The following is a 25,904-nucleotide window of genomic DNA, read 5'->3' on the forward strand; positions in this document are numbered from 1 at the left end:
CCAGAAAGTCCCGGAAGAGGCTCCGCTCTCGCGCAGTGAGAGCGCGAGGCGCAGGTGAGCACAGAGGCGCGCGCTCTGTATCTGTAAACAAAGACAAAAGCAAACATGGAATCGACAGGCAGGATACAGGTGGACGGATACCCGGTTACAGCACGACTTCAGAACCGGTAATGTAACTTCACGACGCGTTTAATACCTCGACAATGCTCATATTTGACTTGTGAGGAAATATTGTGTGTGTTTTCTTGTTTTCACTGTGAGGGGAGACTTTTTCTTTTGTTATATTTTAAGGTTAGCTATCTTAAGTTTAAAAGTTTGCTGGTGGGGGTTGTAGTTGAATGATGTGCTGGTGCTTTCTGGTTCACTTCCACAGTCAAACACATGAATGAATGAATGCATTCGTTATATAACTCAATGTAAAGCATATTTTCTGTCCACACATATGTCAGCTCTCATTAGACATTCTTCTGAATTTGGCTGCTATCACTGTAACATGTTGTGACTGCAACCTGCTCACATTCAGAGCCACACCTTCCTGTTCATTTATCAGCTTCCTATCATTATGAGGTCTTACATTTTAAAGGGTGTTTAAATGTCTCACAACAAATCTGTTGGAGCCAGATTAATACAGGAAATTACATGTTTTTTATTTTCTTTCATCTCCTCTCTTTATCCCTCTCATTCTCCTGTCTGTTTTATTTTCCTCTCTGTGTCCTCTCTCCTCCAAAACCTGCCAGGCTGGAGATCAGTGTTTGATCCAACATCCTGATAACACACAGCGTTGCCAGACACACTGAGCAGAGCTTACACATGTAATAAGGTGGGTCAATCCAATCCAATCCAGTGCAGTTGCTATGGGGAAAATTAGGTCAATTCACCTTTTAAATCTCCTGCTTGCTTCTGTCTCATCTTGTCCACAGCATTCCTGCTAAAACTCGTCTCTTCCCTAGAATTGCTTAACACAAGTCAGATGATGATGACTGTGTGTGTGTGTGTGTGTGTGTGTGTGTGTGTGTGTGTGTGTGTGTGTGTTTGTGTTTGTGTAGGTGTGAGTTTCCACCTTTGCCTCGGATGACACTTCATTCAGCATGACCACCCGCAAACTATATTTATCAGTGTCACAAAATGTGACTTTAACCCACAGGGGAACTAGTTTATGCTTTTATGTGTGTGCTATATTTTCTGTTAAAAGTAGTACAGTAGCATCAGAGCGGAGTATAAATACAGCAGCCTCCTTGAGAATTAGATAAAAGACAATCTTTTCCGAGTTATTTTTAGTTTTGACAGGTTGTCTTGTCTTCACAGGCCATTTCATTCTTGCTAAATGTTTTTTGCTCTGGCAGAACACTGGCACTATTTGCAGCCCGTTAGGAGACTTTCACCTCGATGCAATCTTGATTAATCATTTCAGACCAAAGGTAACTCTACGCTGTACATGTCACAAAGCTTATTCACTTGCTTTTGTAGTGACCATGTTGCAATTAATGGGTAGGGAAATAGAAGATGGGACATTCAATGATTTTTTAAATCAAAAGTCTAACGTTTAAAATGCCTCTGGATGTTAAACGTTAAATGTTAAACGGGCTAGATGTAAGAATCAGAAATTGCGGCCGCTAAGTCAACGACAGTCGGTGTCCTGTTGCTCGAGCTTGTGCTCGAACTACATAAATGCCAGCTAGCATCGGTCAAAACAATGAGGCGACACACACGATACTGAATGTGATTAACAGGCATCATGTTGATTAACATTAGCAACATTAACCAGCTAAAACCACAATATCACTCTATTAGGGCTGTCAAAGTTAATGCGATAACAGTGCATTAATGCAAATTTGTTTTAACGTCACTAATTTCTTTAACACAATAATGCAACTTGCCATGTTTAGGTTGTCTACAGGGTGATGGAGGAAACGCATAATGTCTGGTCTAATTTTTTAGGTTTGGTTACAACCTGTTTATACACGTTTATACGTGTAAAAACTTACATACAGTCCCTTTAATGAGAAATACTGATTGCATCAAAGCTTGATAATGTTCCCCTGAGCTATAATTTCATGTTGACGCCTCTGTGTTAGTTTAGTATCATTTGGGTCTCCATGGAGGCCACAGTATTGTTTGTCTTGTAACTTGTTTCAGTAATTGAAGCCATATGCAAAAGAGTGAAAGGCAGTCATGCAACAAGCAGGAAGAGTTTTAGCTTCTAGTCATGTTTCTTCAGAAGCTGTCATCATGTGACGCTCCTTTTCAGTGAATACTGTATCTACAGACAACCAGTAGTTAAAAAAATGTGAGAGAGGAATATTTGTCTTAATAACAGCTTAAATGCAGTTTCCATCATGTTCACACAAGCACAGTCATGCAGTCATCGTCTGTAACTGTAATTATAGACTGTGCGTCTCAGGTGGAGGGCCGGGGCTGCAGATAAAGCAGCAGAGGGGAGTTGCTGTGAGGTTAATGTTCTCATCAGGAAGTGTTAGTTACAGGAAATGTCAGCCGCAACAAATACTGTACTGTGTGCATGTTTCTGCATTTTATGTTGCTGCTAGAAAAGCATTAAGATGTGGTAGATGTGTACTGTAGGAACATCACTTTAAACAGTGCTTTCATTGTTTCAGTATGATATTTATTTAAAAGATTATCATACTGCCTGTGGTGCAGTGGTGGATTTGAAAATAACCCACCTTAAGTAAATGTTGACAAGTTGATTGTGAGCTTGTATGTGAGCATGTATTGTATACCAATTGTGGACACATTGATGAGAAATGTCTCATATAATTACATGAAAATAATTCTGATATATTCGTTTCTAAAGTTTTAGAGGAAACTAGAAAACTGTACCATCGATGTTACCAGTTTACAAAATTCTGTCGCTCCACCTTGATAATTCCAGGCAAATTGTAATTAAAAACTAACTAAATTACTTTTTATTCAACACTGGTGTTTAGAGCTGCAACAATTAGTCAATAGACAGGAATTTAATCTGCAGCTATTCTAGTAATCAATTCATTGTTTGTTCCGGGTTCCATTTATTTGTTACATTTTGTTTTACAAAGTTAGGGAAGCAATGTTTAAGTCAAGCCTGATGTTGCCTTACACATACAAGAATGATCCCAGTCACGTCCACACAGTGAGGCAAACAACTTATTAATTAAACACTGGTATCGCATCAACAAATAAATACATAGATTTAAATTTACTGAATTGATATATATTATTAAAATAATATATTGTACACCAGCAACTTGGTAAAAAATCTTCAAAATTAACAGGAATTTTCAAGTGTAAACCTTTTTAATGCAGCAACAACTTGCTCAAAACAAACAATAATTAAAATGCCAGTACATTGTATATGGTATATAAACATAGAATTGAATTGAATAGATTGGCCCCATTGTCACCGATACCCGATCCTGCTTTTTGAGTCAGTATCGGCCCGATATCCGATCCGGTATCGGTGCATCCCTACTTTACTCCTCTATGACAGAAAACTGAATATCTTTGAGTTGTGGCCAAAACAAGACATTTGAGGATGTCATCTTGGGCTTTGGGAAACACTAATTGACGTTTTTCACCATTTTCTGACATTTTATAGACCAAACAACTAATCGATTAATCAAGAAAATAATCAACAGATTAATCGACAATGAAAATAATAGTTAGTTGCAGCCCTAGGTAACATCTTGTTTGGTTGAGGTGATACACAACAGTTATTCCAGCCCAGACATATGGAAAAAGTTACATTCTCACAATGTGTTTTTGCCATATGTTTCCCTTAAATTGTGTACTCGTGCGTATTGACACTAATGACAGGCACACCTCCTGAGGCAGTGTGTGAGAATGACGCAGCAGCTGTGGGAGGGCTGTTCGACTGCAGAGCAGTCGTAAAGAAGAAAAGCTAGCGTGAGCCGCAGAAACCACATTGAGGAAGTTAATATTGAGTCAGTGGACTAGGTGACGAGGAAGTCCTACATATTTAAACCTCTTGGCTATAATTAGGAGAACAGGAGGAGACTTCTCAAAGCAAAGAAGGAGGAAGACTGGACCACCTAATGTTAACAACAAGGGCAACAAGGACTTTGAAACCCTTTGATCATTTCCAGTAATCCCATCCCCACAGCCCCAGGTACGAAGTTCTAAAACCATGATATAATCTCCTCTTTCACAGTCTTTTCAACCAACAAACCCAGTGACCAAAGGACCGGGTCGGCCATCATCCTCCACTATGGCGAGCCAGGACCCTGTCAACCCTTCACATGCGACATTTGACCTCTTCATCCAGGCCCAGACTTGCAAGGAGGTGAAGCACCACTTTGCTGCGCTCTGCAAGCAGCTGGATATCAATCCTAAGGATTTCAGGAATATCGTTAAGTTAAAGGAAAGACTGAACTACTGGAAGGCCAAAGCCCTTTGGACCAAGCTGGACAAAAGGGCATCTCACCCGGATTACAAGCAAGGAAAAGCCTGCGTCAAAAACAAGGTAGTGGCAACTAGTGACTTTCTTTCTCTTTCTGTATTTTAAAAGGATGTGGATGTAGAATATTATTTTATATTGATGATTCTTTTTATTTCCATTCTGAGTAGACATTCACTACACAGTTTCTTTTCCTTTCTTTTTGTTTTGTTTTACTTTCAATTGTATGAATTAATGATTCATTTCTTCAAAATGTTAATGTACTACATAAACACTAAACGGATACAGTGGTGATGTGAACCATGATCGAACTGCTGTTTTTTTTAGGCGTTTTTAGAGAAGCCACTGAGTACCCCTAATATTAGATAATTATCTGTTTTAATATTTAATATTATTTATATTATATAAATATTGGTTAAAAATGTCAGCCCTCACAACTATAAGTTAAGACTGTCAAAGTTAATGTTATCAAACTTGCGCTAAATTTTGGCAACGAAAAATCATGGCCATTTTCAAAGGGGTCCCTTGACCTCTGACCTCAAGATGTGTGAATGAAAATGGGTTCTATGGATACCCACGAGTCTCCCCTTTACAGACAAGCCCATTTTATGATAATCACATGCAGTCTGGGGCAAGTCATAGTTAAGTCAGCACACTGACACACTGACGGCTGTTGTTGCCTGTTGGGCTGCAGTTTGACATGTTATGATTTGAGCATATTTGCTATGCTAAATGCAGTACCTGTGAGGGTTTCTGGACAATATTTGTAATTGTTTTGTGTTGTTAATTGATTTCTAATAATGAATATATACATACATTTGCATAAAGCAAGAATATCTGCCCACTCCCATGTTGATAAGAGTATTAAATACTTGATAGATCTCCCTTTAAGGTACATTTTGAACAGATAAATTAATCGCGGTCGAGGTCTTTAATGAAACCTGATCCATCACATGGTTTAATGTTTGACTTTGCACTGATTTCCCTGCAGGACTTTCACCTGACTTTCTCATTCTTTCTCTCTCTCTCTCTCTCTCTCAGTGTCTCGTCTTGGGTGCTGGACCATGTGGGCTGAGAACGGCCATCGAGCTGTCCCTGCTGGGAGCTCAGGTGGTGGTGTTGGAGAAGAGAGAGTCGTTCTCCAGGAACAATGTTCTCCACCTGTGGCCCTTCACCATTTATGACCTCCGTGGGCTCGGAGCCAAGAAGTTCTACGGCAAATTCTGCACTGGGTCTCTGGATCACATCTGTGAGTAACTAATGACATAAAGGACTGTCCTTTACTGTGAATCAGGTCTGGTGTTGTTTTGCAATGCTCCATTAGTGCTTATTAGTTAATTCAGTGATCAACAGAAAAAAATGTATAATAAACTTATAGTTTTATTAGAGTATGTGATTATATGGCATGTAAATAATTTGAGAGTATGAGGTGGATTGAATAAACTTATTTACATTAACAGGGCCATTAAAGGGCTCTATGTAATTTGCTCCATTTCAAGTTGAATCCATGGGTTTTATTAATTGTATTAATTGTCATACACTTGAAGTGGAACTTCAGATTATAACTTCAGATTTTACACATCAAAGAGCCTTCGTCTTGGAGTACTGCTGCATATGTGAAAACAAGACTCAGTCAAAACCAAGTCTATGTCTGGACCGTGTATGGTCAGTCGGTGAGTTTGTGGCTAAATTGTTATACAAATAGTCAGTGGTCATGTTTATAATGTTCAATCCAGCGGAACATGTAACTTGGTCCGGCGAGGACACTAGGGACGCGCTGCTCCACTCTTCTAGCCGTTCAAGCGGTGACGTATCCGATCGTGGAATGCACGTGATTGATTCCTGGTTTTCTGCTTGCCGTTTCAAACAGGAAACAACATGACGGGCTGCTCGTCAACTTTCTGTTATTCTGTCTGAACAATCCACCAAAACTACTTCTGAAAACATTTTAAATAGGCTATGCCACTGCTGAAACTTGTTTCATTTTAGAACTAGATGGCCTAGTTTGACAGCTTGGCCCAAGTTTCGTGAGCCGGATGCGTCGAGCTGGACGGGCTCATTTGCATAACACTTTGAAAGAGAAACGGCCAATCAAACAATTAATAGATTCATCTGTTCATTACTTACTTAATCAATCAGTAATGATAATAATTATGAGTTGCAGGCAGCTCTGGCTCCCATTAACTTTTTGTTTGACTGACTGACTGACTGTGTATTCAGTATCTTAAATATCTCACACACACATTTCCAATTAAACATAAATGTGTGTTTTCAGGCATCCGTCAGCTGCAGTTGATTCTATTGAAAGTGTCACTGCTCCTCGGGGTGGAGGTGCACACCGGAGTGGAGTTTCAGGGCCTGATTGAGCCCTCAGGAGAAAACGGTACTAACCAGCAATCACTCTCCCTGCTTGTTTTGCTCAGTACACCATCATCAACTGTTTTTTTTTTTAATGAATCAGCAGTATGTAAAGCAGTAAAGTTTGACGTGTTTCTGACAGGTTGGATGGCCAAGCTGCAGCCTGCGTCACATCCTGCTGCAGCCTTCCAGTTTGACGTTTTCATCTCTGCTGGAGGAGGGAGGTTTGTCCCTGATGGTGAGACAAACACACATCACTTCTGTTCCCACTGTGTCGCAATTGGGGGCACAAACAGGCGTAGTTAGAAATGTTGCAAGGCCTGGCGGTTACACAATGTCACAAACTTCCTCCGGCAGCCGTATTCAATGAGTGAGCATTCATCAGCCCAATTTCCTCTTTTATCTTCTTTCCCAAATGATCAGGTTTTAAGCACAAGGAGCTGAGAGGCAAGCTGGCTATCGGCATCACGACCAACTTCATCAACAGACACACGGCTGCAGAGGCCCAGGTGGCGGAGATCAGCGGTGTGGCCCGCATCTACAACCAGAAGTTCTTCCAAGAGCTGCTCACTGAGACGGGTAGGAGTCCATATGACATGTTCAGCTGGGTGGAACACAGAGGGCAACTTGTTTTGAAGCAACCGTGTGCTCCATTTCAATAAAGTGTTTAAAAATTCAAGCAAGAAAAGAGGATATAAATTGCTTCAGATGAACTTTTATACCACGGCTTGCACTATGTGAGAACAAGAATTGTGAAGTAGAGTCACTGAACCATTACATTTCTAATAAAGAATATCAGCGCTCTTATTTTCATCATATTGTTCTCCTGTTGTGCCTCACTGAACGCAACCCTCAAGGCATGAAATGAATGTTCACACTGTCAGGTTGGGTTCAATGTGAAGTGTGAAAAGGTTAGCGAGGCTGTTAATCTGTGTTCCAATCTTCAGTTAATTTCCTGTGACAGCGTTAACCCAGATGAAATCTACCCTTCCTTTCTGACTCACTATGCACCTTGAGTTTTGAACAAGGAATTATGTGTGTTGCCTTTCTAACCCTGATCGCACCCAGTTCTATGACTTTTTAATTCACTCTGATCTCCGTTTGTCTCCATCTGCTTCCCCACCCTCCAGTAAAACCATTAGAAAAACATAAGCAAAAGCTAATGATATAGAAAATGTCACTCTCAAATAACAAATGTTCTTGAAGTCAGCCACTCTCCTACACTGTTTTTTCTCTCCCTATATGCCCACCATGCTCCCTCTCCATTTTCCATTCCAGGTATTGATTTGGAGAATATTGTCTACTACAAAGACGACACCCACTACTTTGTCATGACTGCCAAGAAGAAGAGCTTGCTGAAGAAGGGGGTCATTAAACAGGTGAGAACAACACATCCATTACCAAGAAAAAGTGTGATTCTTATTGGCACCGGCTGCATCTATGGCCGGTAAAGAAAAAGAAACAAACCAGACGGATGAAGCAGCCGTGCAGGTGCTCCAGTGTGAAGAGATGAACTGTCAATCTTTCTCTGCAGCCTGGCCTATTAGCTAAAGCAAGTATAAGACATGTCACTCAGAATGAGAAAAAGGTGCCATGACTCATCACCTCTCACTCTGTCTCTACAGGACTACAGCAATGCAGAGGAGCTACTAGCTCCTGACAACGTGGATCAGGAGGCTCTGTGCCACTACGCCCATGATGCTGCCCACTTCTCCACAGGTGGCAATCTGCCTGACCTTGAGTTTGCTAAGAACCACGCCGGCAAGCCAGACGTGGCCATGTTCGACTTCACCTGCATGCACCGTGCTGAGAACGCCTCTCTGGTCAGGGAGAGGAAGGGGAAGAAACTGTTGATGGGTCTTGTTGGAGATTGCCTGGTGGAGGTAGGGCGGCAACATTTCTAGTGATCTGGTACAAATTTCCCTTTGTTCACATTTATAGCCACACTAGCAGTATGGGGATGTCGGTTGATCACTTTGTGATAAATTGTATTGGTTTTAAAGATATGCATTGGAAATTATTATTACATTATATTATATAATCAAAACATGATTTGAAAAAAAGAAATAATATAATAATAAATAAATAAAATAAGAATAATAAAATTATTACTTATAATGATAATAATAAATTCCCCCCATAAATGATGGCGAATCCAACCCCCCAAATAGTGATCCACCGACTTTTCTAGCAGCACCATGAGGCTCACATTTGTGGTTTTGAGTGAAAAGATTACCATGAAATTTGGTACAGACTAGGGCTGTCAAAGTTAACGCTATAATAGTGCATTAAAGCAAATTTGTTTAAACGCCACTAAATTCTTTAAGGCATTAATGCGATTTTTAGGTTGTAGCTGGCTTTTAAAGCTTTTAAAGCTAGAGTGAAGATGCTGGCATCATATGAAACTACAAAACCTAAGGAATCCATTGATTCCAACCATGTCATACTAGCCTGTCAAGAAGGAGGCTGAATAACGCTCCAAACTTGCGCTAAAGTTTGACGAGGAAAAACTGGCATGGCTACAGTATTTTCAAAGCAGTCCCTTGACCTCTGACCTCAAGATATGTGAATGAAAATGGGTTCTATGGGTACCCACAAGTCTCCCCTTTACAGACATGCCCACTTCATGATAATCACATGCAGTTTGGGGGTAACTCATAGTCAAGTCAGCACACTGACACACTGACAGCTGTTGTTGCCTGTTGGCCTTGAGTTTGTCATGTTATGATTTGAGCATATTTGTAGGCTAAATGCAGTACCTGTGAGGGTTTCTGGACAATATTTGTCATTGTTTTGTGTTGTTAATTGATTTCAAATAATAAATATATACATACATTTGTATAAAACAAACATATTTGCCCACTCCCATGTTGATAACAGTATTAAATACTTGACAAATCTTCCTTTTAGGTAAATTTTGAACGGGAAAAAAATGTGATTAATTTGCGATTAATCCCGATTAACTATTTTAATCCATTGACAGCCCTAGTACAGACATTCATGTCCCCCTCAAGATACATTGTAATAACTTTGGTGATTCACGTTATTGACTAGCGCTATTCATCAAGTCAAGATTTTCATTTGTTCAATACTTTGGTTTATGACCAAATACCTGCAAAACTAATGACATTCCCATCAGCCTCAGCTGCACGTTTAGTGCTAATTAGCAAATGTTAGCATGCTAATATGCTAAACTAAGATGGTGAACATGGTAAACATTGTATTTGCTGAACATCAGCATGTTAGCATTGTCATTGTGAACATGTTTGCATTCTGAGTATTTAGCTTAAGGCACCACTGTGCCTACAGCCTAACACAGCCACTAGTGTAGCCGTGGACTCTTAGTGTTGTTTACATAAAGAGGATGACTGTTTGTTAAGTTCTTCTGCAGAGTTTGCATGAAAAGCCGGGCAGCTGTTTGTTTTTCTGTCCTATAAGTGTTAATAAGTGACATGCCGTCAATTGTCATTTTATGTTAATGCTGAAATTAGTTCTTATGCTCTGTTCTCTGCAGCCTTTCTGGCCTCTAGGCACAGGTATTGCCCGTGGGTTTCTAGCCTCTTTTGACACCGCGTGGATGGTGAGGAGCTGGGGCATGGGGGTCCCACATCTTAAGGTCCTGGCTGAGCGGTGAGTCGACTTCATAAAACCACTAAGCAGCACACAATACAATCGCATTTCATCTTCACATCATTAGCAATGATGCAGCTGCTTCCTGTTACTTCACTACTTCACTACTTCCCATGTTTGCCTCAGCGAAGCATTACTTTCTGTCTCTCAGACACACAGTGAAAACCATAGGTTCTACTATTAGTACCATATTTGGTTTTAGGGAAACTAAAATAAGGATTTAAATGTTTATAAAATGAATGAATGTGCCGAAAGTGTTGAAAATTAAGTTTAAAAATATAGTGCCAACGTTCATTAGTACGCCTGTGGATCTCCTCATCAGCAACACTTCCCATCCTGAGATAATGAGTATGATGGATAGCTGTTTTGATTGCAACTTATTTCAGCATGATTCCTTTATGTGACAAGAATAAAACTGCAAAATCTTATTGTGGTAAACCTGATGAGATTACAGAATAAAGTGTTGACCCTCCCCGGTGTCAACCACACAAATGGTCATTTATTCATTTGGTTCAAAATAAAAGACTGTGCATGCAGATTCATTTAATACCAGATAATTCCTAACATTTTTTACATATTAAAGTTATTTTGAAGAGTTCTGTTTCTGTTCATGTAGCGGGAAGTCAAAAATGTGTACGGTTGTATGATCTATAAACACACCCAGTTTCATCACCACACTCTTCTTTTATTCATGTTAGTTCCCTTTTCCCGTTACATTGCAATGCCTCTCTGCGCTTGGCTCTAAATGACTCTGTTTATCTTTTCTTCACAAATGTACAGAGAAAGCATCTACCAGGCCCTGTCCCAGACCACACCAGAAAACACCAGCAAAAACTACGCTGGCTACAGCATTGACCCCAAAACGCGGTACAAGAGAGTCAACCTCTCCTCCATCCAGAGCAGCCAGGTCAGCACTGTTATCCTTTATTTACCCAACAGACATTTAAATCAGTCTCTTTAATCATCATGGAGGTCAAGGCTGCAGATTACAGTCTAGTACACTCGGGGGGGGTGAATCCAAATTCACAAAAGGATTGCTCTGCTTTTGCGGCTGCTAAACCTGCGAAGTAAGACAAAAACAAATAAACAAATTAATTTCTTCCCCCTCCCAACTCCTTTTCCTCTCTTAATTGCCTTCGGGAGGTTTGGATGGAAGTGGCACTCTGGCAGGCCCCTCCAGACAGACCTCTGGCTCAGGCTGACCCCTCACAACCGATGCATTGGCCTCAAGCGCATGTACAGTATACTGCCACATAGATAATTATCAATTAGATTCAAAAGAAAGGCAAATTGCTGCTATAAATTGGTGCTATCAGCGGTCGCAATCCATTCTTTGTGAATTTGCCCCACAGGCTTATAAATTTAAAGCAATGTTAACAAAATAAACTTTACATTCTGTTCTAATACTGCGGAAATAAGTATTGGCGTGAGTAACCGCTCCATAGCTCTGTTCTTCATTATAACGTGTTTTATATATTTGTTGTCATTAAAGAGGACCTATTATGCTTTTGTTTCCTTTAGTGCATATATAGTTTTTTGTGCATGTAAAAGCTCTGCAATGTTACAAAGCCTAGAGTCCACACCAAAGGGAGTTACTATCCCCCACATAAACACTGCTCCTGAACCGTCTGAAAAGCCTTGCTTGAAGTCCCACCTTTTCTTCCATAACATGGTGATATCACCAAGTAACACATTTGCGTAATACCTGCCTAGCGGCTAGTTTGGCACGCCCTCAAACAAAGCTAGTTCGGTTGATCAATCACAACAGTGGGCCAGCTGACCAATCAGAGCAGACTGGGCTTTTCAGGAGGGGGGCGGGGCAGGAGCTCAAGCGGAGCGTTTCAGACAGAGGGTGAAAAGAGGTGCTGCAGCACAGCCGGTATGAGAAAAATAAAGCATTTTTGAACATTAAAGGGACTCAATGTAAGAATCAGAAATTGTTAACAGCGACACCTGTGGCCGTTAAGTCAATGACAGTCAGAGTCCTGTTGCTCGCACTACATAGACACGAACGAGCATCGGTCAAAACAGTGAGGCGATTGACAGCTAAAATCACAATATCACTATACTGTATATTTCACATGCGTGGCAGTAATGTTAGCTGACCAAACGAAGGTCTCTCCATGAATCGAAGGCCCGGCCGCTGTTCATAATAGTGTTAACTTTTCTTGCATCGGCCTCCCGATTAGCGGACTCCAGAGAGAAAGCACACGCAAACGTGCATGACGTCACATCCACAGGGACACTGACTCGGGCTCCTTCCAGTCATTTTAATTAAAAACAGTCTAGGTCCTCTTTTAAAGTAATTTCTGGGGCTAGATATATGTTTTGATTTCCACACAAGTTTTTATTATTATTTATTGCATAAATTATCGATTGCATGAATTAATATAATTTATATGCTTTACAAATCCTGCTGTGTTCCTGTTTGATTAACTGGTTACGGCTTAATTTAGTCTGTGATCTCAGAATGTATTGACTAATCTACCTGTTTCTTTATTTAGGTGCAGCACCTTCATGATGTTGATAAATCCAATACAGCGAGCAAGAAACAGAAGAACAGGTTTTCTTACATGCATCAAGGTCAGCTGCTCTTCAGTGTGCAGGCTCTCAAGGCCTGTATGGTGGTTATATTCAGCTGTGTTGAATAAAGGAGGAAACACTTTGTGGTCAACATTGATATATCATAAAAAAACAAAAAATACCATTGACTCACACCATATTGACACATCACAGAGGGGCATTTTTATGTGTGTAGGAGTGTGAAACCACACCACTGTGGTTGGAGAGCATTGTCTGATGATTTGTCTTTGTTTGTCTCCTCAGACTCAGTCAGCGGTTCTGAAGAGTTGTTGAAGTGGTGTCAGAGACACACCGCGGGTTATAAGAATGTGAATGTAAAAGATTTTACCCAATCCTGGAGTTCCGGGCTGGCTCTGTGTGCGCTGATCCACTACTTCAGACCTCAACTCATGTGAGTCACTCCCCCGGCATTAGCTTGGTTTTCATCTGATTGCAGGATGCTCTATATTTATGTATTGGTTTAATTTGTGTTAATTTGATACAGTTCTTTGAAAGAAATTTGCATCAGGTATTTACATTTAAGGGGAGACCCCCCAGGTGAATAGGGCAAAAAATATTTTTTTACATTAAGGGAATTATTTTTGGTATTACAAGTTTTATGAATATGTACTTTGCATATATTTCCAGAACAGAAATCTGAACATTGGATAAAGCCAGGTTCAAAATTCTTGGCATTTTTTTACATATTAGAGTCAAAAGTTTTGTTTTTTATCACTCCATAAATCAGAAAATACTTTCAACAACAGCCATAAATAAATCGATTTTCGCCATGTTTTTAGGAATAAAATGTTCAATAAATCAGGCTATGGATGATATATGAACAAACCCCTATTTATAACCCCTCAGAATATAGATAGGAATGAAACTGGACAGTTTGGTGTATGGTAGTGCCACTGAAGTGGAGATTTCTGGCTCAGAGTATGAAGACAAACTCATTTTGATAAAACAGTATTTTACATTTTGCAAGACACTTCAGGTGAATAGGGAAAACATGTTTAACTAATAGATATCACTATGACACTTCCCCAGTTGATTACTTACATTAGGACAACTATTTGTTTGTATTACAAGTTTTCTGAAATGTTATGTTTAAATATGCAAATGAGACATTATGTAATAGTAACTTTTGGTGAATTTAGGAGAAATCTACTGACGCAAATAGACAAAGTAGTAAAATAAACACCTAAATGTGTATTTTGGAAGTTTTCATTCCACTAGTCTGAAAGAAGACATGTTATGGAAGCAAAATAACGCAAAATCTTAAAGAAAATGTTTTTTGCCTGTGGTGTCTCCCTTAAATACATTACATATGATGGTCATCTTTGCTGCTCTATAATTAATACTGTAGAGTAACCCCAGCTTTTCTGATTCCTCCACAGTGACATGTCCTCCCTGGATGAGTCCAATGCTGTTCACAACAACCAACTGGCCTTCAGCATCTTGGAGAAGGAGCTGGGCATCCCACCTGTCATGTCTGCCAGCGACTTAGCCAACAGCGGTCAGATAGACAAGTTATCCATGGTCCTCTACCTCGCCCAGGTCCAAAGTGCTTTTACTGTGTCAGTAAAAGGTAAAAGTTTGGGTGAGTATTGTTTGCAAGGGTAAAAACAATGTCATGGCATAATTGGAAAGCCAAAAAAACACTTTGCAATTAACCACATTTCATTATTAATGTCGTTTTTAATGCTATTTATGCTCTGATATATTTCTGAAGATAGCTATTGGCGACAGCAGCATCAATCTTACGTAACTTGGTTGCTTAGACACTGCACAGCATTAGCATCACCTTAAAAGGGTCAGGTGCCTTCCCACTGAAATCTGTTTGGTGTTGAGAGGCCATCAAATTGCTGCTGTCTCTTTAAGAGCCTGTTACCCAGAATTCATTTGGCTTAAGTGGCTAGTGCTGTGCTCTGAGCCAGCCTCTACTGGTTGGGCTGCTCTCCTGCACTAAGCCAGCCGAGCAGCAGCAGCAGCAGCAGCAGCAGACAGAGCAAACAGTCACCGTGTGGACCTGGCTTATCAGGGTCTGGAGGGACTAGCATCTCCTGAAGGGGATCTACTATTTCTGCACTGAAGGAGGATTTTTTCCCCAGCTGTTTTGCAGCAGAGGTATTTTTACAGTCTTAGTAGCATGAGGAGTTTTGTGCAGCGTAAATGTGAGCCCCAGCATTTGGAGGCACTGATTGAGCTGAAGTGGGTGTGATAAACGCTCCCTATGTCTGTGATGCTGTGCTGCTCTGCTTGGGATCCGCCGACTGATGTGCAGGCAGGAGGGAGCTGTCACTCTTCGGTAACCTTATCTGAATGATGAAAGGGTGGGAGTGGTAGTCAGAGCAGGAGCTGAGGAGTTTTTATATGGATTGACAAGTTAAATTCAGCTGCTGTGGTGCCACAGAAAATACATGCAAGAGGGATTATTTATATTTATGACAGAGTATCCAGCATAGAAGGGTGAAGATATTAAAAAGGGCACAATCAGAATATTTTAAGATGCTGTATACAACCCTGCAAGTAGGCCAACAGTAACGTTCAGGTGTCTTTAGATTTGCAGCCTAGTGTTACAGTAAGATAAACTGACTTTGTCCCTCTCTGACATTTTCCTTTCTTTCCATTTTCTGCTGGCTGCAGACCCTGCAGCCTTCCTGCCGTCGTCCAAGCCTCTGACTCTCTCCCAGACACAGTCAGCTGTCTTTTTCCTGACCAAGCTGAAGCACAACTCACTGCAAAGACGCAAGGTACGCCCACTGTGGCTGCGAGTTCACTGTTTACACAGCACAGAGAAATGTTTGATAAAGATATTTTCAAACACGCTGGCTTGTTGGCTGGAGTTCACGTCTGGGCCCTCAGTCTGTGTTCTCGTGCCGTCCGTGACTCACGCCCGTTGTATCCATTCATTTCTGTTATTTAGGGACAAATTGTTGGATGTTATTTCAAGGGAAGTGGTTTTCAGTTAGTCATTTTTTTGAATGTTCTCCACATAATTAGGTCATATGATTTTTCTCATCTTCTCTGCAGGAAAAGCTGGCTACTGAGAAAAGAAAAAGAGAGCCAAGAATGGGAGATGAGGACAGTGTGAGTTGTGTTGGAAGCTTTCTGTACTGTTTCTTCTTTTTTTGCCAATGTCGCTTCACTGAATTGAACTTTGTCTTTTCCTTCAGACGGTGGTGCCTCCTATGTCCCCCGTGTCCCCCGTGTCCCCCGTGTCCCCCGTGTCCCCCGTGTCCCCCGTGTCCCCTGTGTCCCCCTTGACCGCCGAGCTCAGTCCTACACCTGAACCTGAGCCTGAACCTACCGGTGCAGTTGTGTCAATGACTAACAGCGAGGAGTGTTACTTCTGTGCTAAGAGGGTCTATGTGCTGGAGCGCATCAGCGCTGAGGGCAAGTTCTTCCATCGGAGCTGCTTCACCTGCCATCGGTGCGGCATCACACTCAGACTGGGAGGATACACATTTGACCAGACTACAGGTGAGTACTTGCTGTCCTCCTTTTGTCAAAAGAATAAAAGGAAGACTTCCATATGTTTACAGTAACTAATGGGACTCAAACACCCACTCAGAGTATCTGTCCATGTTTGATGTAATATCTGGTCTTTTGTTATCCCTTTTTATCAGCCTCTTGTTTGCTTAAAGCAGCAGTGGTAGGATGTGAACAAATGATTAAAAGAAGTTATTTTTATGAAACGGTCACTATATCCTGACAGCAGTGCATGAGACAGGTAATCTGAAAAAAATCATGTGCCTTTGTGTCCTCCGGTGCTCCTAAAGGCATCTGCAAGATTTCACAGACCGGAGGAAAACAACCAATCAGAGCCAATGTCAATCACTCACGAACTCTGATAAACGGTCAAACTAGGCAGCGCTGATCAAATATGAATCAGTATTCTGTTACTGTAATGCCTTTTTTAGCTGTGAAATGAGAAAGTTTGTGAACCGGCAGCCATGTTGAGATCAGTTGAGGAAATACCAAGCACCGCCCACCAGCCGGAGCACACTCTCATTTTACAACAGTATGCTACAAGATGTTTCTGAAAACATTTTATGGGAGAAGTAGGCATTACAATAACAGAATATTAATACATATTTGATCAGCGCTGTCTAGTTTGATCAGAGTTTGCGGGTGATTGACAGCTGCCCTCGTTGAATGAACAGCCAATAGGAACGCTCTCTCTCTGAAATGACCTGTGATTGGCCAAAGTCGTTTTTTAAAGTCTGTAAACAGAGCCATGAGGAGGTGCAGAAGTCTAGTTTTCTCTCAGAACACTTGAATTACAATATGCTGAAAGGTTATTATGGAATTTTTGCCCAATGATGCCAAAAACACTCTGCCTACCCTCACTTTAATCCTCGATTTTAAGCACTTAATGCTCTATTGCTGAGTATAAAGTATTTGTTTTTCTGATTTCAACAGCTATGTTAACAGCTAAGTGTAGCATCATTTATTAATTTATTTGTCTGATTAATAATTTGCACCCAGACCCCTTTCTAAAGGGGCTTTCATTTAGACCGAAAGGGCATTAATCATTTACGAAAAACAGCAGGCTTTTTTCTTCTTTTAGCACGTCAACATTCACTTGTCTCCGACTTTTCAACTCCTTTTATTGTTTTCGTCTGTGATGTCCCCTCAGGGAGATTTTACTGTGAGCTGCACTCTGAAGAACTGGAGCTGGAAAACGGGGCTGAAACATCGTGTAAGGTGGGTCACTGAGCGGAGCAGATGTAACCATTCTGCTGCTCCAGAACCCATGTTGAGTTCTTGTGCTCGTAATGCGAACTGTTACACAATTTGCTGTTGCATGATATATCATCCTTCTGGTGCCTGGTCCGATGTCATCAGCCTGCAGGGCGGACTTGCTCGCAGCAGTTACGCACAACTAATGAGAGTGTTTGTGTCAAAGCATATGCAGTCTGAGGACCAAAACATAATAAACAGGGATTTGTGCTCTTTCTTTGCCTTTTTGCAATGGTATTTCTGTATTCAGGATCACCAAGGAACAACTGAAGACAACATGCTTTCCAGTGATGATTATACACCATCTCCATCAGATGAGGAGTATGAGCACACTCTGGACTGTGGCCCCTCTGCTCACTCACAGTCACATAAACCTGAAGGACAGGACCACCATATACTTGAATCCAAAGAGGAGTCCCGAGAACCACATACATCCAAAACTCCCACAGATCCTCCATCTAAAACTGCACCCAGCGAGGACGAGGAGGCCGTGCCCTATCCTATCCCCAAACCCCGCCTCTCTCAGCAGACCACACCCAGCCCTCAGCCCTCCCCTCCAAGAGCAAAACCTCGCACAGTTCACCTTTTTAATCCCTCGACCCCAGAAAAATCTCCAACTCCTACTAAAGAGATCTCCAAGACTGCACCAGATTCCCGTCCGAAGCAGTCGCTCCGAAAGCTTCAGCTGACCGACGAGGAGAAAAGCCAGCTAGTGAACCTTCAGAGCCTCAGCGTGGACTCTGACTCAGAGACCCCTGGTGGATCCTCCTCCTGCTCCTCTTCCTCTGCGACTGCAGGAGTGCCGAGCCCTCCCAAACCAGAGGGCCTGGATGGGCAAGAAGAGGAGGGCTACTGGAGTGGGAGCACCGCTAGTCACGTCCGGGAGAAGAGGAATCGTCGCTGCTTCAGGAGAAAAGAGATGCCAAGCGGGCAGACCAAGGTACGATCCAAGTTTTCCCCCTGGAATCTCTCTTCCCCGAGGATCAGCAGAGACACCCGGCTCAGTGTCCTCATTAATCAACCAGGGAGAGTGGGTAAGCAAGGACTCGTCTCCTCTTTGATCTTTGGTGTAGAAAATCGTTGCAGGGAAAAACACTTGCGTAACACTTGTTACAACATCTTTCTTGCATTTGTACCACAGAAACAACATTCAGACATGCTCACAGCACGTCAGAAGAGGGTGCCGATGGAGATGACGACGATGACGACGACGACGATGATGAGATGTTTGGGCGTGATGATGTGGACTTATTTGATGAGAAAGTAAGAAGAGGAATGGAGCTGATGTTTTCATTATAAGCGATAGTGAGCTGCTACATTTTAACCAGTGGTTAACTTCCAATACTTTTCCTCTAGTTTCAGACAATGCCATCAGACCCTGTTGAAGCTGAGAAGATGGAGCTGATGAAGATGAGGACACTGGAGCGGCGAGCCAAGATGAGCGAATTACAACGATTGCGTAAAGCCCAGGTCAGTGTGTCTCACAGCGTTACAATACTCACAGCTCATCTATGTTTTATTGGTCAGTGAATTCTCCCAGTTCACTCACTAAAGCAATAAACTTCTATATGAATACACAATTTTATTGCTCATAACTTTTCAACACATTAGAGCTATATCAAATAGTTTGAAGCTTCATTCATGATGTTGACATTTAAATTATTATAATTAATAACTTACTGAAACGTTCACCTCCACCTTCTCTCTCTCACACACACACACATAACGAGTGAGACAGCACTCAGTCCTTATCTCTGTCCAAAAGTCAAAATTTCTTGAAAAAAGATGCAATCATTTTCAAAATTCACAACATGTTTTTATCTAGCAAAATATTCTGCTTCAATCCATATTTGTTGGCGTTAAGCCTTTCAAAAGCAACATTTTCACTGAGGTCAAAAAACTGTTTGCTCTCCGGCTTGCCGCACATAAAGAGAGGCCCGCACCTGTATTAACAGGATGGTCTAGCAGCAATCTAACAGCACCAAAAATTACATTTATATAACCCCAATAATATAAAATCATGTTTTTCCCATTTTTTGGTACAGCCCTACAACACATTGAGGTTAAGTGTAGCAATTTTTTTTCTGTTATCAGAATATTTTTTGTATGTTAAAGTTGTACTCTTTAATATTTCATTCCTGGTTGATTTGGTGACCACCATGGTTACTTGTGGTAACAAGGTGTGGTTTAATACTACAGCAAACACTCCTTGAGCAGCTACTTTGTTAGACATACAACAGAAGAACACCTGGTGGAGAAGCTTACAGCGCAAACAAACTCAAGTTGTTCTAATAAAGAAGTCAGTCAATAATCTGTCTTTTTCCATCATGTCATGAGCAACCATGGTCTCATTTCATGCTGCACTCTGCACGAGTAGTTTTCCACACAACAGCAGGGTACAGTAAAAGCATGTTGGCTGCAACTCTTCATCTAAAAGCTCACTGTGGTTGCTCCTTCTCATCCCATTACTCCCTTCAATATTTAAAACGATCCACTGTAAAAAAGAAACGCTGACAATGACCACGTCTTGTTTTGTAGACACATTTTTAATGAACGTTCACTGGGGCAAATACGTTTCCTGTGGCTTCTTCACAATAAAAGTCACCTCTTATTACACCAGTTAAACACTTTTAATGTGAAGTAGCAGCAAACTGTTTACTGTTTAAACAGTAAACACTGATATCCATGAGATGAAAGTAAAAAAACATACAGTACATCGTTTCCTGTGAATCCCTCGTGGATAGACAAGCAATTTGAACCCAGCATGGGAACTCCGCCACTAACAATGAAAACTACTATATATATAGATAAATTATTATGGAATGTAATTATATTTAATATGAAAAATGGCGACCATAAATAGCATCATAAATGAGGTAATGTATTTGTCAAAATTTGCTGACCCACCTTCCTTACTCTTCTTTGTTTCTGTGGTCCGCAGTCCATCCAGAGGAGACTGGAGGAGATTGAGGTGACCTTCAAGGAGTTGGAGGACAAAGGTGTAGTGCTGGAGCGAACTCTGCGAGGAGAGGCCGGTAAGACCCACGTGCTAACAGCAGGCTTCTGTGTTTTGAGATTTCTAATTAAAAAAATGCACATATTTTTTAAGAGCAGAATAGTTTTAAATGATTTTCACACAGATTTGATGTTCCCATGGAAACAAAAGTTGTTGTTTTATGCTGGAAGAAGGTGCTGACTTGTAATTTGGAGTAAATTAAGTCCTCTCTCTTCTGGTAACAGAAAGTGGAGAGAAAACACAAACGAGCTGCTGTTGATTTAAAAGTACAAAACTAAACTAGAGAGTGGCTGCTCTGCAAATAGTAAATATACTTTAGTTAATTATAAATAAACACCAGCTGTTACCTTAAAAACTAAATATTGATGGGGTTAAAAACGTTGAATTATATAAGTCAGCTGTATTCACGTGGATCACCCTCCAGAAACCTCTAGACACACTTACTTACATGGATGTGTGTCACATGCAGCACATACTGTAAGTATATCTAGAATTTCCATAAAAACCTGTCTTCCTCTTTTTTTCCCAGCTTTACAAACAAACGTCACACGCAGATACCCAAACACTGTTGTTTTTCCACATCCAGGCAGCAGCGGCTCTCCTAATATGATCGAGCATTGGATCCAACTCGTCCACGAGAAGAACGCGTTGGTGTCTGAGGAATCTGACCTCATGGTGGCGTGAGTGTTGATCTCGCAAATTCAAACATTGTGGCACATGAAAAGCCTGCCTAGTCATGATGGGAACACAACGCAGCTCTTGTGCAAAGTACAAGTGACAAAGTAGCCACATAACAGCAGATGTCCACATCGAAACACTGTGTTTGTTTGTTCTCACCTTAAGCTGCAACCAATCTTCTTTACAGTCAGCCTCTATTTGTCATATGGCCTTATGAAAACCTGCAGCTACAGCAGGATGTCGACATGACTGAGTTTGTTTTTCTCGCAGGTCACGACAGCTGGAACTGGAAGACAAGCAGAGCATGTTGGAGTCGGAGCTCAGGAAATACATGGAGCTGGATGGTGTGTACTTTGGTGTGCACACATAGGCACATTTGTTGCTGAAGCTTCTTGAATAGGCCTATTGATTAGGAAGCAGTCAGAAGAGAGCAAGCCAACTTCGAAACAAGCACCAGTTGTGTTTAGCCAAGGCTGTTGAGATAATCATTGCATGTGTCCTCTTCTAATGAGAACATTATTCACCCAGTCCTGTAAACAATCAGTGCATTTTGTAATAATCCTATTGGCCCAAATATAAGACAATATTGTTTATCGAAATTACATCAGAAAAAGTGGAGGTGGTATTATATTCAAGGACTAAACATTTATGTATTCCCAACATCCGATATTCTTCTGGAAGGCAGGGAGTACCATTTCAACACCAGCTCCTGCAGAGAGTGTTGCATTATGGGTGTTTGTAGCCTTCATGCTGCTAGGCCGGCAAGTCTCTTCAAGTCCATTTATAGTGTGTCTTGTAGAGTTAATCATCTTTTAAAGGGCAGATACAGACGCTTATCAACTCTGTCTTAAAACAATACTCGCATGCCCATAAGTACATTGAAAGCATCATTGGTCAATGGAATTGTTCCTTCTGTTCAAACTGTTGTCCTGTGTACAAATACACTCTTAATTTCAGCTGAAGCTAATATGAGGCTCAGCAGTCTGAGTTAGTAACATCAAGTTGGTATTTTCCAAAGTTTCTGTCTGTTTAGTACCAAATTCCCTCTATGACCCCCTTTACACCTGGCATGTGTTTTGGGTGATCGGATTGCAGTCGGATAATGCTTGACCACATGAAAGTACAGGTGTAAATGCACCCAAAATGCATTGAGGACGTATTGTGATCCGATCGGCCAAACCACCTCCGGAGGTGGTCAGGGACGTATTGTGACCACATTAGACACAAATGTAAATGCAAATGCCTTTTCAATCCACATACAACAACTACGTGGGCGGAAATACGTAATGGGGCTGCCCAGAATACCGTTTTTTTTGTACTCTGGAGCTTCGGTAGTAATTAACAACGAATATTTAAAGCTTCAGCCGCGTGTGAAACGCGTTCCCAGCGCTTCTCCGGTCACTGGACCGCCGTGACAAGGGAGGACATCACCGCCACCGCTCTGTCTGTGCTCAGCGTCTCCTCTCATCATCACTCTGTGTGTGTGCGAGTGTAGTCGTACCTCTCTAAGTCACGTTTGCAGGCCCTCTCCCCATAAGCAATGGCGTTTTTAGGCTCATGTGTCCGCGCATTACACACTGTAATTACATTTACACACTACACCATTACACACTCTCAGCTGCAAGTCCGTTTATATGCAGCCTTCTTCTCACCCCTTTCAGACACAGTGATTAGATCTCAATGTGGACACTGGAGACACATTAATACCAGGTGCAAATGTAATCAGGTTAAATCATCTCCAGATACAATCTGGATACGAGATACATTTTAATGCCGGGTGCAAAGGTGGTCTTTGTGACTCCACAGACTGATAATACAGAATTTTGTTGAAAAAAGACCACTTGATTTGACTAACTCAGACTGCTGAAGACTCATAATAGCTATATTATTATAAGCTATTATTAGCTTTGGCTGAAACTTTGAAATGCATTTTTGCACAGAAAGAGGACTGTGAATTTGATCCTCCATAATTTACATTGAAATTGTTCTCAGGAGTGATCTCTCCACAACCAATATGGACAGGAGGAACAGCAGTGCTTTTAAAGTATATCTGAGTATTGTTTTAAGATACAATTGAAAAAATTTGAACTTTTCCTTTAAAATGTTTAGGAAGCCCAGTTTAACCTAATGAGTTTCTGATAGTTCTTTTAACGAGTATTGCTGCAATGGAGGGAATACATTCCTGACAAGTAAAAACAAGTATCTATGGGAACAGGACTAGTCTGAAGATGCTTTGTATCTTCAAAAAGTATTTTTGCAAAACAAACAAACAAAGAGTGCTGGAAAAGGAAGGGTTATCTTATAATAAGGGTCATCTTATATTCGGACCAATGCGGTATTACGCACCCATCCTTCCTCAAGTTAGACCTCTTCCCTCTTTGGGGGGAGGTGGGTCAGAGTTGGCTTACAGGATGACATTTAGACTTAATGCAGGTGCCTCTGTCTTAAGTCTACATCTGTGTTGTATAAGTGGATGATTGTAATTTCATTATTAATTTAAACTTGTAATAACTGATTTTTTTTGCCACTTGGCGGCAGCAGAAACAAGTCATGAACATAACACTGACATATCACCTTTTAAGTTGATATGGCTAACGTGTTGCAAACAGCTACAGAGCAACATTATTATTCGTTTGGAGTCGTGCTTGTGTCCACCTGATGAATTCAAGTCCAATATTCACTCTCTTCCAGCTCTGTTTTTGGTCTCTAACATTCATGACAAAAATATCTGTCTCTTTAGCTGCTAAATGTTCCACTATGTTCACCAGCTAGTCGCTAACTGTGTCTGACCATTTGGTGCTGAGCAGGTAGTATACAGTGGGGTTTTTAGATCTTTTTCACTGAAAACGACTGCCTGCTATAGACGAGAACGACACTATGAGAGTGAATCAAAACAATGAGCTGAAACTAATACTAAAGCTCTGAAAAGCCAAATGGAGCTGCAGCTTCAAGTGATAATTCTCTGTAGGTTCATCATTACAAGCAAACCCTTTCACATTATTTTCACATTGTCATTGATACATTGGTATTATAAAAGTATTGATTATAGCCACCTTAAAGTGTGCGTATGGGTTTGCCTTGCAGACAAGACACCAGAGCTGCAGAAAGAAGAAGATCGGGTCCTTCAAGAGATGATTGACGTGGTGGACATGAGGGACTCCCTGGTGTTGTTCCTGGAGGAGAAGAGGCTGAAGGAGATAAGCGAGGAGCAAGAGGCCTTCTGCATCATGGAGGCCAAAAGGCACTCGAAGGCAGGAGCTCAGGTCCACTGGGAATAAGGCTCTCACGCACACACATACTCAGCATGAACCTGTATGTACTGTGCAGTAGATGGCCTCGCATCGACCGTATGTGAGACTTGAGACTTAACTTTTGCAAAGCCAAAGATGATAGAATAGTTGCGGAGGGAAACCCACCACAAGCGGTCCCTCAAGAGTTGAGGCTTATGGGCCAGAGGCTGAGTGAATATCTGTTGCAATCTGCCCCCTAGAGGGAGACATAAGCCAGGGGATCTGAGGCTTTGGGCCGATGCGGCCAATAACTCCGGCTAAGCCCTGCCTGCCGTTTATAGTGGCAACAGACCACATGTGAAAAAGGACCCCTAATGTCTGCTGCACTATTGAGCAACCACCAATCAATACCCAGCCTGGGACTTGGCCTGGTTTTGGTGTCAGAAACATGTGACTCACGCGCAAAGCCAAGACTAAGCAGCATAAAATTACAGCGGTGGGGAAACCTGCAGTAGCTGGCTCTGGAGCCTTTGAGAGATCTAGGTCGAAAGCACAGGATGGATGGTGTTTTTGAAATGAATAAGTGCTACTGTACACAATGACATAATATACATATAATTCTATGTTTAGTATTTGTATACTGAATAAATACGATGGTGGAGGAAAAAACAAAGAGGTAGATAAAGTATTAGCATTAATAAATTCCGTTACTAGTATTTATGATCCAATTTTTATTACACTGTTTAGTTTTCCTTAATGAATTTTGTAGCGCTTCCTGCTGTTCACCCAGTCCTTTTCCCGTTAGCATGTTGGCTAGTTGATCTCAGGGGTTGGATCAGAGTTGGGGTTTTCACCGATGGCCTTCGACAGTCGGCTGCTCTTTGTGTGATAGTGTATTATATGGACACGGGGGGGGGATTTCGGGGAGAATGAAAGACAGACCTAACGGACTGGATCATCTATTTATAAATGCTATCTTTCATTATTTGCAGGTGTTCCTATTCATGTGCTGGCAGAATAGACAAAATGGAGACAAAGACCAGTTTGTTGTTAGTGAAAAGGAGCCTTATACATTCATTGTCCTGCTGCCATTTTGTGCCGCCTGGACGGCACTTCACAGTATATCAAATAAAGATCATGCACTTTGATGTATTAGTTTGATGTTTTTGATGATACACCGAGGTCTTCAGTGGAGGGACTAATGTATGCCCGGTCCTCTCGGGTGTTTTGTTTGCCATAACCTTGGCCCTTTTATATAACTACAGTACTT

The 25,904-nt window shown here is 41.3% G+C and overlaps 1 protein-coding gene across 6 annotated transcripts; it reads left to right on the plus strand.

Annotated features, from left to right (window-relative positions):
* Nucleotides 1–25,782, plus strand: mical1 (microtubule associated monooxygenase, calponin and LIM domain containing 1). 6 transcript variants are annotated; one of them, XM_037771829.1, is made up of 26 exons: nt 12–167; nt 738–820; nt 1,306–1,418; nt 4,166–4,477; nt 5,453–5,660; nt 6,687–6,794; nt 6,912–7,007; nt 7,193–7,348; nt 8,048–8,148; nt 8,395–8,652; nt 10,284–10,399; nt 11,180–11,306; nt 12,904–12,982; nt 13,226–13,373; nt 14,362–14,564; nt 15,611–15,717; nt 15,998–16,054; nt 16,141–16,447; nt 17,607–17,674; nt 17,961–18,744; nt 18,852–18,973; nt 19,067–19,180; nt 20,652–20,745; nt 21,313–21,406; nt 21,675–21,748; nt 24,489–25,782. In XM_037771829.1, exons 4-26 carry the CDS (start codon nt 4,223–4,225, stop codon nt 24,680–24,682), a joined length of 3,870 nt encoding a protein of 1,289 aa, XP_037627757.1. In that variant the 5' UTR covers nt 12–167; nt 738–820; nt 1,306–1,418; nt 4,166–4,222; the 3' UTR covers nt 24,683–25,782. The 6 variants fall into 6 exon arrangements, with proteins under 6 accessions (XP_037627761.1, XP_037627757.1, XP_037627756.1 ...); XM_037771828.1 differs by having other exon boundaries at nt 1,344–1,418; XM_037771831.1 differs by lacking the exon at nt 1,306–1,418 and having other exon boundaries at nt 16,141–16,182; nt 16,219–16,447.
* Nucleotides 25,783–25,904: the final 122 nt, after the last annotated feature.

The sequence above is a fragment of the Sebastes umbrosus genome, chromosome 6, assembly GCF_015220745.1.
Source record: "Sebastes umbrosus isolate fSebUmb1 chromosome 6, fSebUmb1.pri, whole genome shotgun sequence".
NCBI classification, from domain to species: domain Eukaryota; kingdom Metazoa; phylum Chordata; class Actinopteri; order Perciformes; family Sebastidae; genus Sebastes; species Sebastes umbrosus.

Coding starts and splice junctions, on each gene's coding strand:
- mical1 (XM_037771833.1), top strand. CDS start 4,223: ATGGCGAGCCAGGACCCTGTCAACCCTTCACATGCGACATTTGACCTC. Junction 5,661..6,686: donor TGGGTCTCTGGATCACATCT/GTGAGTAACTAA, acceptor GTGTGTTTTCAG/GCATCCGTCAGCTGCAGTTG. Junction 12,983..13,225: donor GTTTTCTTACATGCATCAAG/GTCAGCTGCTCT, acceptor TTGTCTCCTCAG/ACTCAGTCAGCGGTTCTGAA.